This window comes from Salvia hispanica, unplaced genomic scaffold (genome assembly GCF_023119035.1).
Source record: "Salvia hispanica cultivar TCC Black 2014 unplaced genomic scaffold, UniMelb_Shisp_WGS_1.0 HiC_scaffold_234, whole genome shotgun sequence".
Taxonomy (NCBI): domain Eukaryota; kingdom Viridiplantae; phylum Streptophyta; class Magnoliopsida; order Lamiales; family Lamiaceae; genus Salvia; species Salvia hispanica.
In genome coordinates this window covers 26,009-43,476 of record NW_025951953.1, presented here as the reverse complement: position 1 = coordinate 43,476, position 17,468 = coordinate 26,009, and the positions used below count along the sequence as shown (strand labels likewise).

General features: G+C 35.8%; 2 protein-coding genes and 2 pseudogenes across 2 annotated transcripts; 2 read left to right on the top strand and 2 right to left on the bottom strand.

Annotated features, from left to right (window-relative positions):
* Positions 1-2,128: 2,128 nt before the first annotated feature.
* Positions 2,129-5,675, bottom strand: LOC125198749 (ER membrane protein complex subunit 3-like). The gene is made up of 8 exons (XM_048097038.1): positions 5,400-5,675; positions 5,203-5,296; positions 4,353-4,472; positions 4,215-4,263; positions 3,897-3,996; positions 3,710-3,771; positions 3,509-3,567; positions 2,129-2,562 (listed from the first exon to the last, which is right to left on the bottom strand). The coding sequence occupies exons 1-8, from the start codon at positions 5,549-5,551 to the stop codon at positions 2,455-2,457; spliced, it is 744 nt and encodes a 247-aa protein (XP_047952995.1). The 5' UTR covers positions 5,552-5,675; the 3' UTR covers positions 2,129-2,454.
* A 2,321-nt stretch (positions 5,676-7,996) lies between these two features.
* Positions 7,997-12,224, top strand: LOC125198753 (annotated as a pseudogene).
* Positions 12,225-14,031: 1,807 nt separating this feature from the next.
* Positions 14,032-15,174, top strand: LOC125198752. The gene is made up of 5 exons (XM_048097040.1): positions 14,032-14,403; positions 14,499-14,610; positions 14,696-14,777; positions 14,862-14,913; positions 15,002-15,174. Exons 1-5 carry the CDS (start codon positions 14,032-14,034, stop codon positions 15,134-15,136), a joined length of 753 nt encoding a protein of 250 aa, XP_047952997.1. The 3' UTR covers positions 15,137-15,174.
* Positions 15,175-16,403: 1,229 nt separating this feature from the next.
* LOC125198751 lies at positions 16,404-17,468 on the bottom strand (annotated as a pseudogene).

Sequence of the window (17,468 nt, the reverse complement as noted above, 5' to 3'; positions counted from 1 at the left end):
AAAAATATAATAAAAGTTGAGCACGCCAATAGCCAGAATATAAATAAAAAAATTTCTCATTCGGCAAACTTCTTTTTTTCCAAATCACTATAAAATTGAATTTTCTTTCATTGCCAACAAACCGGTAAATACTTTTTAAAAATCTGCATTAAATTTGTATATGTAAAGAATTTGGCATTGTATTATTATAGGATGGATGAAATAAGACACTTAAAGGGACGAAAGAAGAAATATGGAGTATTACTTATACTCCATTTTGTTACAATTGTTATGAAGAGAGTGTGGTGTGTAGTCTTGTGTTGGTTCGATTGCAAGGCTACTGGATCTAGGGTTCTGAGATACATCATTGGTGGATTGTGGTCTACCTGTTGCTTCTTCACTCTTGTGGCAAATCAAGCTGAGATTTGGGGATTTGTGGGCTCGGTGTTAATAGACCTGTGCGGTTGTACGTGGTGCAACTTGAGCCTACTGTTTTTCAAGATCCTCTTTCGCTTTACTCTTTTCTTTGTCTATCTTTTAGGCTTTGATTGTTTCCTTAAAGTTACTAACCGTTTATTGATGTTTCAGGAAGATCTAATCAAGTAGTTGCTTAGATCTTGTTCTTTCTTGTAACTGATCTGTTTAGTGAGGGTTGATCACCTCACAAATTGTGTAGACTTCGGTTGTTCAACCTTGTTATGAACACGAATGACTAACATGTTCATCGTTATTGTGTTAATGTTGTATATATGAACTAATCAACTTTTGAGTCACCATATTTGACTCCTATTTAGATTACCATCCTAATATGAATATGGACTTCTTTTTGTATTATATACGTAAAACTCACGAAGCGTTGGATTCGCATTTCAAAAGTTAGATTAGTTTTTGGAGTTTTGTAGTAATTCACTATTTAGGCTCCACATATGTTTGGATGTTAAAATGAATACTGTACATTAATTAAGAAGGAAATATTGGCCTCACTAATCGAAATTGACGAGTGATATTATTAGAATCCACGACGATTTTGAATTTGGAATGGATGAGTCACTGATTGATCATGCTTGTCAAATTATGTACGTGTTTGATTTCTTTTAGTAAGTGTCAAGGGTCACGCTAGCTATCAGTTGATTAAAGGGGCCAATATTACAAGTAGACGTTCAAGAGTCACCTCACTCAACAAATTGAAGCACATATGTAGGAATAGGACTATTACTTAAATATCAGGCATACCAATTAGTCGACATTAATAATACAATAAATTATTCCATAATAGTGGATTAATTGAGATTGTGAAGTTGGAGAAATCAAAGGCGGTATTAAATGAATAAGCTAAGCGTGTCTGGAGGGACACATATCCCATGAAGCCAAGATGATTTTGGGGCATCATTAGTGCTACAATTTGGTAGACATGTGTAAGTCCAAGGTTGACATATCCCCTGAAGCCAAGATGATTTTGGGGCATCATTAGTGCTGCAATTTGGTAGACATGTGTAAGTCCAAGGTTGTCACTGCTTCCCTTCCACATTATTTCATCACCACGCAACCCTTTGCATTTTGCCCCACTTCCCAACTCCTGTCTCTCGCGCCAAAACCAATTCACATTCATAAACCCATTCCCAACTTCAATTACTATTCATTGCACGAAATAATATTCCTTCCGTTCACCATTTAAAGTACTCCTACTCAATAAGCAATACGAAGTACTTTTTGACTCGCAAGAGTTTCAAAAAATTATTTGACTTCTACACAGAATATGCTCAATTTATCATTTTAGTTTGTCCCACAAAACATTACTCCTACTCAATAAGCAATATGAAGTACTTTTTTTGCAAAGTATCCTTGTACATTTTTATTCCATCATTATAATTTATTTACAACAAATCCAAAAGTAACCATTATCTACTTACAAATGTACCTCTATAATAAAAGTGAGATCTATTATCCATGAAAAGCCACCACTATTTACTTGTTAAAACTCAATCCTATAAAGAGAGTAGTACACTCTCTTATCTGACAAAGTGTACTCCCTCCGTTTCATAGAAGTGGAGTTATTTTGTCATTTTGATATGTTCCATTAGTAAACTCATTTCTCTTTTTAAGTAAAAATCAACATATTTCTTCTCACTGCTATGGTCACTAGACTCACTACTATGAAATGGAGGGAGACATGTTTTTAAACGAAAAGAAAAATACACTTTTACAGTAGTACGATTGGGAAATTCCTTAAGATTAACAATACTCTAATTCCGTGGCATAAGATGTCAGCAGCTAGGCACAGTATTACCATTAACCAATATCAAAGATAGTTTCTTTAACTAAAAAGGGGGGCAAACAATGTAAGGCATGCGGTTTTGGCTGATTTCATCCACGACAATAGACACCCTTTCATTCTGAAGTACTTGGATCACGGCGCATAGACACCAAGAAGAGCATGGTGGATAGCAGCAGAATAGCACTAACGTATGTACTCGGTTATTTCTGGACAAGTTTCTTCAAAACTGATTCTGCTCGCTGCTCAAATTTTGGCAACGCCCAGTCATGTTGGACAATGTCCAGATTATCTTTCTCTGCACCCAAACTCTGATCCAACAAGAAAAATATGGAGCTATCAAAACAAACATTCGTGATGACAGAATTTATTAAAAAAAAAGACAGACACCACTTCTAATTTCCCCCCAGAAACAGCATAACATTGTCGCTTTTTTAATATCTAATTATCTATATATAAGAATGGATATTTTTAACAATGACTCATTATAAGGTGTCAAGTTCTACAATGGTCTTGAACCTATTGACAAATTGGTTCTTTTGCCAAATTGACAGATGAATGTTTGGTCAGTGAGCTTTTCAAAAGTTAGGCACTCACTAAACAATGACCACATCTACAAGAAAATCATGCTGATGTAGGGCTGCTTGAGTGTCAATAATTGAAACACTGATGAAAATTATAAATTATAGTAATACTTTATTCGCATTCCAAATGGAGAGATCCTTATAAACATATACTCCCTCAGTCCCAACGAAAATGACCCCTTTCTTGGCCGACACAAGATTTTATGTAGTGTAGTTTTGTGTGTTAAGTGGAGAGATAGTATTGTCTCCATTTTTAGAAATATGTCATCTTCATTGGGACAGAGAAAGTAGTTGTGAACCGGCTAAATTATTGAACCCAGTAAAAGTTGATCAAATGCTGAAAACTTAAAAAACCCTAAATATTTACATATTGAAGAATATACTTGAGCACCCATAAAATTGAGAATACAAATTAGTTACTCATCAATTCCTCAAGAAACCATTATTCAAAGTAGAACAAAAAAACCTCTTTGGAATAAAAATTAACTTTTTCCCCCTCCACAGCCACCCCCAAAATAAATCAGAAAAGAACATGTGAGCATATCATACCCACTTTATTGACTTCGGGAAAATGGTTTCATATAACCTAAACGTGTTTATTGGAGACTAAATAAGCTGTTCTTGTTCATAAAAGCATATATGAAGGGGGGAAGGATAGAATGCATAGCCTTACCCTGGTTGGGTCAAATCCAAATCCACCCATTTGCATCATGCGCTGTGTATCATCAGTTGCTGGTGAAGATCAAGTACTCATGTTAGTTTCCTAATAAAAAATAGTCTATAGATATATATCTGGTTGGTTCTATGATTGCTCTAGTGTTGTTTCAAACTAAGATACAATATTGAGGATTGGCAAAAGGTCAAGAATACTGACCATTGTCTTCTCCAAGAATAAGACTAAAGAGACCCCTTAGCCCAAAAAGATTTAGAAAATACCTGCCAAGAGAAAGATGTTAATCACTTACTTTATACATCAGCTACAATCACAAATTCAATCAATAGAAACTGTGGTTGTGAATTTGTGATATGATTTTTTTTCATGACATGAGTAGGGAGAATACCAGGAACGACTGCTGACGTAACTAACATCGACAGTGCTCAAGTCTATGCCATTTTGCAGCATTGCCCTGAATCTCTGAGTAAGAGGAAATGGGATCTTTGCTGCGAAAACAAGATGTGCACCATTTATGCCAGGCTAGCTAGGTTATAAATAATTCAATACCAAAATTCCACCATTGACACATGATATTTGAGTTTAGTAGTCGGACACAAAAATCAATATGAAGTGTTCATAATTCTCCACATGGAAAGTATCTCCGGTTGTGCAACATTCACAAAATCTAAGGAATGAATGAAAGAAAAAGGAAAAAAAGACACACCTGCTACAAATCCAGAGAAGAAAAAGTTGACCCATGCAAACGTAAGCGTCTGTTCAACAGAAAAGGCAAGCACGTCAGTAAAGACAGATCTTGTACAAAATACAAGTATCACCGCAAAGAAACAAGCAGAATCTTCACCTGTGGAATAATCATCGAGAGATTTTTTTTCATCATATCCATAGCCATGTTTGGGTCTGAAAACATCTGTGCCTGTGGGTTCTGAGCTTGACCCTTGGGTACATGTAATAATCCATTCTCCTGCAATTTGAAGTCCAATATTTAATCATAAGAAAAACTACATCTTAAGTCAATCAAGGTTGGCGCATCAGACAATAAGTGCATAAACATAAAAGGCTATATAGAAGATGTATGATAATTGATAAGTAACAAGTTTTTGGATAAACATGGATTCAGTGGTTGGTTCTCATGGTGAATGTTCTTGGAAGGCACATGAAAGGAAAAAAGAGGAATTCAATTGTTACCGTTTAAGCCTTTTAAAAGGGAAGACCAGTTGTTTTTATATGGAGTACATTAAATCAGCTGTCACAAAAAGTCTTTAAAGTCATCTATGAATGCCAATGGCAGTAGATTTCACAAGAGCTCCCTGACAATTTCTTAGTCAGGTCAAGCATAAATATTTACCATAGCAAAGTTCAGATTCTAGCAACAAAAATTAATACTCCTATCAACCTACATACTTTTTGTTTGAGTTGGAGATGGAGGATTGAGATTTTCATTGAGCTCTCATAGGAATTAGGAGGGGAAGGGGAGGAATACTACAACAAAGCTACAAGGCTGGTTGTTTAACTTAAGTCTCTTTGTTTAGTGATCAAAGTAGTCATATTTGTTCTTATCATCTTCATGGAAATTTTAGCTGAGACCTAGAAAAGAATAACGACAATTCCGGTAATAAGTTTCAATACATGTGTACTCATTAATTACCAAACCACAAGCACATACAATGAAAATTGTAAACAAATTCTGTCACCTCATTGCTGTAGTAGTGCTTACGAGCACGGAACGACTTGGCAGGGATGAAATTAGCAGCAGCCCTAAGATTCCTCGCCCTAGTTATCAGTTGCCTGTAACCGGAAAAACAATCAGAAAACTTCAATAGCTGGTCACAAGCTTTTGACATCGACTAGCAATTATAGAAAAAAAGAAGAAATAAAAGTTTCGAGATACCCTTCTTTGACGATTTTGAGATCGGGAACTTGATCGGAACGCATGAGCTTAGATACGAAGTAACGGAGGACGCCGATGAGCACCATCACCACCGATAATGGTATCAACACCCAGTCTCTGATCGCCGTATCTAGCACCAAATCTTCCGCCATTGTTTATCTCGGAAGGTTTCGGATTCGGCAAACTCAACTCTCTAAACTTCTACCAGAACTCGACGAGATCACTTCAAAAAGTTAAAATTCTTAAATCTTTAGTTTCCGATTTCCAGTAATGGGCCCAATGAAATCGCACTCCACTGTTGGGCTTAGCCTTTAATTTATACTCATCCCGTTTCCTAGCCACTCTTTTCTATACTAACTTTAAAACTACTCCCTCCATCCTTAATAATTTTTACCAATTACTTTACGCGGTTTTTAAGAAATCCTAATAAAAAGGGAGTTAAAAAAGTTAGTAGCATATGATCCTATTTTATATATTAATTTTATACTAATAAAATATGGGATTACTTAAAAATGAAAATGAAAGATGACAAATTTTTAAGCATTTACTAAAATAGAAATAAGTAAAAAAATTCAGAAACGGAAGAAGTAGATATTAAGGTGGTGTTCGGTTTTCATGATAAAATAAGCCAAGATACAATTTAGGATTGAGTTGTGAGATTATTTTAGTCATAAGGGGATTAGCTATGGACTAATTATCTCATGATTAATCATCTAGGACCGAATTGTGGGATTGAATTTCGCTAACCAAACACACTACAAATTTAATCCCTGATACAATCTTGCAAACGAACACCACCTAGGTGTGTTGAGTGGGTATATAATAAAGTAGATAAAGCAAGAGAAGAAAAGTAGAAAGAATAAAATTGAAAATTAATAAAATATAGAGAATAAAGTAAGAGTAGAATAAATTTGAAAAGAAAATTTGAGTTAATTATTACCATATATGGAAATATTCAACTATAAAATAACTTTTAAAACGGAAAAATGACTCAGCTATGAAAGAACGGAGATGTAGAACTAATCAAATTTTGGTGGAAATGTGGTCGTCGAGGTTAAGTAGGGACCTAATAGGTCGAATGGAACATCGACTTGGAAAATGGAAAGATTTGTACAAGTTTCTTGTTGTAAGTGAATGCAACGAAACGACCGAAAACAATATTTTCCCATCACTAAATTTAAAGTAATACTCCCTCCGTCTAGAGGTGCCACGGTTTGAACGCTGGTTCGATTTTGAAATTGTCAAACCGGAACGAAAGCGAAGGTGTTTGCGCTTCGGCGGTTCCAAACCGCGGTTTTCGGTTTGCCTCGTTCAACAGGCGGTTTTCGACGATTTTTATGGTTTTCACGGTTCAACCGTCGATTTTTGCGGGCTTGGTTTACGAATTTTCGCGGTGCCGGGGGTTTCGGTTCAAATTTTTTAACTCGAACCGAACCACGGTTCAAAATCGACGGTCTCGGTTCGGATAAATTCTCACGATTTCGGTTGGAAATCAGACGATTCTGTTACGTTCGGTTTTCAATGTCGTTCGGTAAACCTTGGGCACGTCTACCTCGTCCCATAGGAATATGTCATATTTCTTTTTTCATCCGTGTCGTAGAAATAGTCCATATCCATTTATAGCAAATTCTTTTCCTCTATTTTACTTTATCGTTTAATTATTTATAGCTCCACCATCCATTACACAATTTCAATTTACTTTTTTCTCATTCTCTTCATGTAAATCCTAAATGACATATTTCTATGAGACGGTGAGAGTAAAAACTACTGCTACGCGCGTCTGAAAAATAGAGAATTTTGCTTGTCGTCCATTTATATCTTTCCTTTCCTACAATGTTTCAATTATTTATAATTCAATTTGAAATTGTATTTTCTTTTGCATATGTGTAGCTAGTACTATAATTCAGTTATCTATTTGCATTTATATCAAATAGGAAATAAGACTAGAAGGAGATAAGGAGAAGACACAGAAAATAGATGAGAGAGAAACTTGCTATTGACATAAGAGCATTCACAATAGGGGCGACGATCGGCGCCCCATCGATGCCTATTTGGGGGAGCCGTTGGATAGTGCTCGGCGTGCGCCACGGGCGGGCATATCCGGACAAAGATGGAGACTCGATCGACGCTCTATTACGTGCGCCGATCTCATTTTCAATTTTTTTAAAAAAATAGTTTTTAATGTTTTTATCTCCAATTTAATTCGTTTTTGTTGTTCTCTCCATCAATTAAAATAGCTAGGGAACGACTCAAAAACTATCTTTTGGCGGTTGGAGGCATTTTTAAGAGGAAGAAAGAGGCTTGGAGTCAATTTTTTAGTGGAAGGAGAACAAGGTTGAGGCTAATCTTTCCATAATCTTGCTCATATAGTTGTTGTCCCTTGTGAGTGTCTTGATTTTGGGGTTACTCCTAGTTAGTTATGGGAGCTTGTAAATATGAATCCATGATTATGTTTTGATCGACTTTCATATTTTCGTTCTTAATAATGTGTTTATTTCAATCCGTGTTAGGTTTGCTAGCAAATTTAATCCGTTTGTGGCCCTAACTTCAATGTCTCTTTAACTTGGAGTAGAAAGCTAACATAGATAAGGAATCATATGGCTAAAGCGATCGGGGATAGTTTGGAGTGGCTCTTGGGTGTTGAATGTACGTAGAAGCCAACTTTGAGATTACTATCGTCTTGTAGAGAGCAAGTGGCTGGTGAGTAGAGCCTAGGAGACGTGATCAACTTATCTTAGGTGTAAAATTCCATGATCGGTGACTAGCTTCGTGAGAACGTAAAATCGTCGATCCGATAAATAAATTAATTAGACCATAGAATTCACGTGAACAAGTGACCCGAAACAAGCTAGGAATAGTCTTCCTCTTTATCGTGATTCCCTTGCATTTCGATTTCTCGATTCGTCCTTCACTCGCCTCGGATCAATAATCCAAAATCAAACAAATTTACTACTTTTTGGTTAGATTTTGTAGCTTTAGCAATTAGTCTCCTCGCCGTGGATTCGACACCTTTTACTATGCATTGGACATCTGTATATTCTTAGAAGTAATATCTTTAGGGATTTATTATTTGTTTTGTCAACCTAATTTGCACCCGAAAATCACAACGTATTTTGGTTCGAAAAAGTCTCCAAATGTGTAAAAGCCCTTCCGACGATATTATATCAATGTCTAGCGATGATTGGTAATATTTTTCAAAATAGGAATGCAGATGATATTAGTTCAATACCTAGAGATAAAAAAATGCGTTTCTCTCTAAATTATTAAAATATTCTTGAACTTATATTTAGAACTCTCTAGTTTTTGGTAGTGTCGGTTATTAACTTTGACTTAGTTTCCTATATATAGACACTAGGTCATTTTGTGTTAAGTGTGTATAAAAGAAGTGTAAGTATGAAGAGTGAAGAGTGAAGCGATGTGAATGAGATGTGTATTCATCTAGATAGAGGTGTGTCTTTGGGTTTAGCAATCCATGTGGCTAGATTGTAATACCCACTCACAAAACGAAACCATCACCAATGATGGGGAGTTTGAATCATCCCCTAGGATTTAGCAATCCATGGGACTAGGGTATAGTACCACCACATGGGACTAGGGCAATCCATGGGGCTAGGGTATAGACCATCACATGCATTGAATTAAAGTGCAGCTTATAACCCCTCATAATGTTTGGCGGAAGTTGAATCCATACCCTTTGGGTTTAGTAATCCATGGGGCTAGGTTGTAATACCCACTCACAAAAGCGAAACCATCACCAAGTGTGGGGAGTTTGAATCATCCCCTAGGGTTTAACAATCCATTTTGTGGAGACTTCCCTAGCCATCCAAATCAAGAAGATAAAGCTATAGTGACTACAAATTAACATAATCAAAGTGACAAATAAAGAATAAAAGTATTTATTTATCTTGGAATGGGAGAGAGAGATGAATGTCTACTGGGTGAGAATATATATAGCATAAATGATTCCAAGAATGTAATAAAAAAGCGTCAATAATTTCACCAAAATGAAATATAAATATAGTAGTAATTGTATACTATCAAATTAAAGAAAAGAAAATTAATTAGAAAGAGAAATAGAAGTACCCCATAGCCAAACTTGAGGAAAACACCGAGTGGAGGAAAAAGAAAACGTTTAGAAGAGAAATTGAATCAAATTATCTTTCCTATTTTTCTTTTCTCTCTCTCTTTTTTTTAAAAAATTTCCAATAAAAAGAAGATAGGAATGTAGAAATGTTTAGAAGAAAAGTGAGAATGGGGAGGAAGTTACAAATGGATTTAAAGAATCACATATGACTATATAAAACCTCCCACTCCCTCCACTTAATCACACATTTAATAGCCTTTAAATTATATATATTTAATTTAATATAATTTTTTAAATTAAATGACAATTTTGTAAATTTCTCCAAATCTCCCTTTTTATATATTGTATAGATAGATTTAACAAACGCCCTTTCTCCTCCAAATTTCTATTTGTAGAATTATCCAAAGCTCTCGTCTTCCTATCCTCTAAATTGCTTCCAAATTTTCAATCTTGATTTCCTTTTGATGATATTTCTTACCAAGTTCATTCTTCTCCTTTGATGATTTATATGTATTTCTTTCTTTTCACTATTATGTTTCTCTACGCTTGAGGCACTGCCATAGGGTCGAAAAGGATAGATTTGAAAAATGGATCAAATTTCCTGACCTTTCGATATTTAAGATTGTATTCATTGACCTTTCGAATATAGAATCGGGCATGCAGATTTTTCAGAATAAGAGATTTCTGTTTTTTTGTTAATTCATAAATATTATGAGTGAAATAATAAGAAAAAAAGGAGTATTAAGAGAGAAAAAAAACAAAAATTCTCTAATTTTGAAAAATTCACATGCTCTGTTCCCATATTCGAAAAGTCGCGAATTTAATTTAAATTTCAAAAGATTGAATTTGATCTTTTTTTTCTGAAATCTCGTCGGGAATGAACCTTCGGGTTGTCGCGAACTAATTAAAATTATTTTCCAACAGCATTCATGGACCGACTGGAGTCGACCGATCCCACTTGGGTCTTTCGTTGCCACGTGTCGTGTATTTGGTGTATCGTATACACGTTGTTGAGTTTAATAAAATCTCTTTTGTGTGTTGTTATAATCAATCCTGGAATAACATTGATATCCACTTCTTGGATGTTAGATCACAACAAAATCAATCAAGAAGGCTTCGTTGTTTGTGAGCACCCGCAGGGCTGTCTCGATGCGGGCTCGGTCTGTCTCGGCGAGACAAGGCAGCATCCGAACGGCGATGCGGGTACTCCGTCTTGTCCCATCTTGTCCCTGTCCCTCCGCGGAGAGAGTCGCGAGCTCCCGTTCGTCGTGACGCCCACTCGCCGCCGTAGTGGCGTCGTTTATATCCGTTTAAATTTTTTTTGTTTTTTTTTCTAAATTCTGAAAAAAATTGGGAAAAAAAAAAATTCCCCCAAAAATATTAGCCGTTTATAGCCGTTTTTTTCAATATTTAAATTTTTTTCTATTTTTAAGCCCCCAATCACATCTATAAATATCAAATCATTCCCACAAATTATCCACTTTAAAAAAACTCTTATTCTCACTCAAACACTCTACATTCTTCATCTCAAAATGATTAAGAGATGGAGGGTTGTAGGTGCTTTTTAGTTAAGAGATGGGATAAAAAGTGCGTAGGGCCCATTTAATAGTGAAGGGATGAGCGGTATTGAGACAGAGATGTGGATGGCCTGAGAAAAAGATATCTCCTTTGCCATGAAAGTAAGTTGCAGGGAACTGTGTACGAGGAGGTTGGAGAGGAAGTGATCTAAATAGTTATGTCGCGGTTTTCTTGCACGCAGGATTTTAAGGTTTCATATTTAGTTCGATTTAATTTTCTTAAATCTATACAATATATAAAAGGAGAGTTTTGGGAGGTTTTGAATAATCATTTTATGCTGAGGGATGTAAATGCAATTAATATAAAATTCAAAAACTAATTCTAATAAATATATAATCCTACTTAGTTGGTTTCCCACGTTTAGTGGAGATTAGTTTTAGTTTCCCCATATTTCATATACACGTGAGTGAGTAGGAGGTTAGCAAAGATAATTTGATTCAATATTTTTGAATTGCAATTAGGAGATTCACCGATTTTTGAATTGACAAAATATACTCTGCTTTGCTTTGCCTCTTAAACATGGATGGTCGTCGCCGTGATTTCTTCAAAATTCTACCATCGGAAATCACCACACACATCCTCTTTCACCTCCCCGATCTCCGCAAAGTTTTAATCAGTAAATGCAACAACTTTCATCGACATTATCGTGGCTATTCTTCTTCCTCCACTCGGTGTTTTCCTCAAGTTTGGCTATGGGGTACTTCTATTTCTCTTTCTAATTAATATTCTTTTCTTTAATTTGATAGTATACAATTACTACTATATTTATATTTGATTTTAATGAAATTAACAGGTTGAGTTTTAGATTTGCTTCTTATTGACGCTTTTTGGTTACATTCATGGAATCATTTATGCTACATATATTCTCACCAGTAGACATATTCACCTCCTTCTCATTCCGGGTAAATAAATTTTATTATCTATTTGCCATTTTGATTGATGTTAATTTGTAGTCACTATAGCTTTATCTTCTTGATTTGGATGGCTAGGAAGCCTCCACAAAATCATGGTGTGAATTGTTCGATGTACTTTCATGGGTTCATACATTTTATGTTTTGCTCTACGGATGATCGTTTTAATACATATTGATTATTGATTTTGTTCTTTATTTTATTGTAGTTTTAGGTGAGCCGTGGAAGTTGTTGAAGAGTAACAAAGCGTGAATGATTGAAGGTTTTAGTTTATAATGATGACATCGATTTTAATTTTAAAGTTAATGTAGTGTATAAAGAAGTTTAAAAATGATGAGCAATTATCCATTGTATTTAATTCTTTATTGTGATAGATTTTTATCTTCCTATTCCATGATTTATTGTTTAAATATTATATTATGTGATTTGTATCAAATTTATTATGCTTCAATATTGATTTGTATAGATTTTTTATTTTCGTATAACTAAAATTGTTATACATATTGTTCATTGTTAATATTGATTCTAATTTGTTTAATTAATTTAAAATTTAAAATTTAAATTTTAAAATTTAAAATTAATTTTTTAAAAATATATTGATCTGTGGCGTGATACTAGCTTCATTTGAAAACGCACTTCATTATCTACCGGCACCGCAACGATGGATTTGATTGGATGGTTGTATTAATGATGTTTTTGATTATTTTCTATTAAGCAAAAACAAATTCAATCAATAAGACATCATTAAAGAAGCAGAAATCTTCAACACATAAAAAATGTTGATCAATAGAATTTTTCCTTACAATGTGTACTTCTCGATTTTGTATCTCAAAAAATTGTTTTGTTATGACTAATACTTGGGAAACAAAAATATAATATGAGGAAGATTATTTTGAAACATGTACTACCAGTCTACCACTTTTATTCAATCACTGACTCATCTAATGTTGGTGGCTATTTCCAATGTCGATTAACGTTGCAAATTGGGATATGAGTTATCCTCAATTTTTTGCAAGAGAAACGAATGGAAATTGGACTCTTAACCTGCTCGTACTCACATAACAGCAGCCCGTTATGGCGTATACGAACACAAATCATTTGTAAGGAATAAAATGTGAAAGGAAGAAGAGAAGCACCTGTCTAACGAACTCCCAACCGATTCCACATCAGATAGTTACGGTGGAAGTTACAAATTACTACAACTGAACTGAATGGAGGGTGGAATGAAGAGCAGCTGAAAGCTTAAGGAAAAATGATAAATATTAAATAGGATCAATTCAACATATACATTCATTCATGAAACTGTACAAGTACGTGAGCCTGAGAGCGATCGCGTGGTCATCGTGTTGAATGTATAGTATCCTACATTGTTATCATTTCTACAGTTATCATATAATTTCCGAAAAAAGATTGCAACAAGCGCTTGCAGCTCAAACCCAACAGCTACTCCGACTTTGATCCAGCGACGCCTTCACCTTCTTCTTTCACTTTCACAACAAGAAGAGAAAGAGAAGGGACTTGGCGGCGAGCAGAAGGCAGCAACGGCAACAGAACAACGTGCACCACATCAATGGCTCCACGATTCGACAACTTTCTGCCTGCCCTACACATTACAGCGGTGAGAAGGGAACAAGCAAGGCAGGCACACAACAAGCTTTGCTTGATCAACACAAAAACTGCAAAGATCAGTCTCTCTTTCTTTCTCACTCTCACATTTTTATGGTATTAAACTATGCATTTAAAATTACAACCTTCATTTTAAATCCAAATTCTCAGTTCCATGGTCATATTTTAAGGCATAAATCAGCATTTCCGTATAACTTAATCCTGTGTCAAAATCAATAAAACTTTAATTAAAAATTACTAACAATTTATTTTGCCTTGTTTTGGAAAGAGGCTTGATAAATTATGCAGCAGCATGCGAAAGGCAAAGATAGCCCGCCACCAGCTGACAAGATACTATGCTTGCACTCCACCTTCAACCTTTATTCCCTACTCTCTCTCTCTCTCTTCTCTCTCTCTCAAATATAAAGAGCCAACTTCCACGCGTGATGTTTAGATGGCCTCAACTTCAGTTCCCTCCACCTTACGTTTCTGCACAAATTCCACTCCATTTCTCCCTGCACCCAACATTGCTCATGAATCTGGCCTAACAATCAAGCTGCAGCGCCATGCAAATTTCTCACTCAATATTTCACAACCAATACATTTCCCTAACCTTTTCACCAAAACAACCCACGCGGCGGCGGTGGCCTGCTGCACCAACGATGACACGGGGCCTCGAGAGGACTACAGAGCTCTTGAAACAGTGCTAAAGCTCTACGAAGCAATCAAAAATAAAAATGTTAATCAACTCTCAGATATAATATCAGAAGAATGCTCGTGCATTTCCAACTTTGTGTCCGCCTTCCAACCTTATCTTGGTAAGAAGGTACACTAGTTCTAATAAACTTTGATTTTCAAATGTTTTCATCAAAATAAATTGCAAAGAATGATATAGTACTATATGTTTTTCATGTTACTCAGCAAGTCATGGTTTTCTTCTCATCTCTAATGAAATACTTGGGGAATAACATTGAAATCGTGGTGCAAAAGACATCGGATGAAGGGATGGTGGTTGGTGTATCCTGGAAACTAGGTAGCTCCTCTTTCTTTACAACCATGAACCATCCTTGATTATAATAGCAGTTGCTCACCTTCTCTGGCGTCTTCTCTTTCTTCAGAGTGGAATAAGGCACCCTTGCGTCTCGGGAAAGGTTTCAGCTTCTATACATGCCATGTTTACCACGGAAAGGTGATGATAAGGCAAGTCATTGGTCATAAACTTACACAAGCCTCATAGCTTAATGATATTCCTTGGACAGGAACTGATAACTCTTGTTTATCTAGGAATGTGGAGATGTTCCTGGAGCCTATACTTCACATGGAGCCACTAAGACTGGTAAGAATCTGGAATCAAGCAAGAGTAGGTCATCAGCCGATTGATTAATCATATCTTTAGGTCATGTTTTGTTTTTATGATTGGGCAGGAACTGATAACTCTGGTGATGGCTGCCATAGACAAGCTTAATCCCCAGTTAAGGTTGAAGAAGAGGGCCAGAAAAGCAGTAATTATCTTGTTCACCCTTCTCTTCCTGGCTGCACTTGTACGTTCATTCAAATAACAGACCACGTCACCAACAACCCCATGCTTCTGCATTTATAATTTAGTATAGCATCTCATTTTGTATACGGGTAAGTCCTCTTAAAACTAAAATTCATCGCAAGAAAAGAAGGCATTAGAATTTAGAACTGGTTGGATAAACATGTGTGATACAAGGGGCATTTGAACACCAGCAGCGGTCAAGTGGGAAAGAAGGCAAATAGATTAACACCATCCTAAACAAGCTACAGCAGCATAATTACAAAACATTATAGCCTACATTCAGGAACCAAGTCGCACTACAACTATAGTCGCTACCTGTGAGTGATTCCATACATCTAAACATTAGACAAATCAAAAGAAACTAGGATTACATCTCCGTTTGGCAGCATCAGTCATGTCATCATAAACAACTAGCAAACTACAGCATCAACAGACCTGCAAAAGTAGAACAAAATTGGTGGTCAATCGTTGTGCTATCGTAACTCAATGGTGTTATTTCCTAGTGAATTCCATCAAGTAAAATCAAAAGTTCTAAGCTGCTATCGTGTTGTTACTGTTCTTTTATTCAACATCCTGCTCACCGTTAGATTCACCTCTTATGCTCAAAATATATCATAAAGAAGTTATCATCATAATATTGCTTCAACCAGCACAAGTAGCAGAATCACATAATCTGGAAAATCAAGAACACTGCTATGCCACCAATTGCTACAATGCGAGGACAATAGCTTTTTGATTTAAGTAGAAAAACAACTGGTGAAAAACAGAACCACATCAGATCTAATGAACTCCACCATCTCTCGTTTAGTCATCAGATTTCCCCTTTATAAAGGGCTTATCCATCTATCTGATTAGGGATAGGGTGATCTCATCTCGAGTGAGCTACTAGCACTTTAAAGAATTGCAACAATATCTATATACTAGTATATATTAACGGACGGAGGAGGATTAGAGCCGAATGCAACAAGATCGATCATCTCAACCAATTAGATTCAATTACTACTTAATAGCTTTCTACTATAAATCATATGGCAACATGCAAACTAGAAAAGGAAAGGGTGGAGAGAGAAGAGAAAAAGTAGTCTTAGAAGAGCAAGGTCGTCTAAAAGAGTAACAAATGACCAGGTACACCGATAAAAATGTAGAAGCCTAGTTCTATGTGTTGTACGTGCACCAAAGACAACTTACTGCTTACCATTCACATAAAAGAAAACATTAACACTGCTTCAGCAAATGATGGCGTTAAAGCATCTCCTGAATTCCCAAAGCAGAAATGCTTTCACACCCTAAAGCTCCTGAAGCTTCGCATCACAGTGAATAACCATAGAACTCAGTGGATCCTATGAAAAAGAATCAAGGTCAAGAAAATCTTGTAATGGCGATCTTTAGTAACAAACCCATTATGGTACCTAACGTTTAGACAATATTTCAGGGAAATTTCAGACTATCCCAACATAGTGCATACCCAAAAATGTCCCAACATTTCAAACATAACATTTGGTACCTCATGTTTAGACAGTATCACTAAAATGTCATGAACAGTTTCTTGAGACAGAAAATCTACGTGTCAAATTTAATTTGAAGTTAGAAAGTGGATTGGCATTCAAGGATTGCAAGGCACTTAGGCCTCCAGCATCACACATTGATTTTCCAAGAGCAAAAAATGAGGTTCAGGGCCTTTTGACATTTGTGACACTTTCAAATCATTAGGTATCAAAATGCTGCATCTTAATTGTTGGGACATTTTCAGGAAAACGCTTAAATGTTGGGGACAAAACAGACAGGCTGGAGAGAAAGAATATTAGTAGATAAACTAGACATACCACATCAGATAAACAAACATGCGTAGCATACATTAATAGTACCTCAAGTTTGTTAGATTTTATGTACTCCCAGACACGACCCAAAGCCTCCGACTGAAGCATCTCTTTTTCTCCAGTTCCAAAAAATTTAGCTAGTTCACCAGATATCACCACAGGAAGAAGACTGGGATCGGACTTTTGCTTTGTAGAATCATCTTCAACTTTTGATTTCTTGGCTTGAACAGGTTCTTCTGCAAGAAGTTAACGATTACTGTAATAAATAGAGTATTTATTAATAAAATTATATTAGAGATGTGGCCCCAAGTTCCATGTTCGTACTCGTTGGTTCAAGTCTCAAAATGTGTTTTGCCAACAGCTTATTCATCTTGAACATGTCAGTGCAGTCTGTCTCAAAACCAATCGCAAAGCATCATCACATATAATCTTTCTCTTGTTCTCTGGATCCTGAAGATTATGTTTCCTAATATACACCCACAGCTGCTTTACTATCTGTATCGACAACAAAGCAATTCGTAATGCATCATGCAT

What these genes read in the sequence shown, in the direction of transcription:
- LOC125198749 (XM_048097038.1), bottom strand. Translation starts at nt 5,551, where the DNA reads ATGGCGGAAGATTTGGTGCTAGATACGGCGATCAGAGACTGGGTGTTG. An exon ending in TCTCGATGATTATTCCACAG is followed by an intron (nt 4,264 to 4,352) that starts GTGAAGATTCTG and finishes TCTGTTGAACAG; the next exon opens with ACGCTTACGTTTGCATGGGT. An exon ending in TTGGATTTGACCCAACCAGG is followed by an intron (nt 2,563 to 3,508) that starts GTAAGGCTATGC and finishes TTGTTGGATCAG; the next exon opens with AGTTTGGGTGCAGAGAAAGA.
- LOC125198752 (XM_048097040.1), top strand. Translation starts at nt 14,032, where the DNA reads ATGGCCTCAACTTCAGTTCCCTCCACCTTACGTTTCTGCACAAATTCC. An exon ending in AACCTTATCTTGGTAAGAAG is followed by an intron (nt 14,404 to 14,498) that starts GTACACTAGTTC and finishes CATGTTACTCAG; the next exon opens with CAAGTCATGGTTTTCTTCTC. An exon ending in TGGTGTATCCTGGAAACTAG is followed by an intron (nt 14,611 to 14,695) that starts GTAGCTCCTCTT and finishes CTCTTTCTTCAG; the next exon opens with AGTGGAATAAGGCACCCTTG.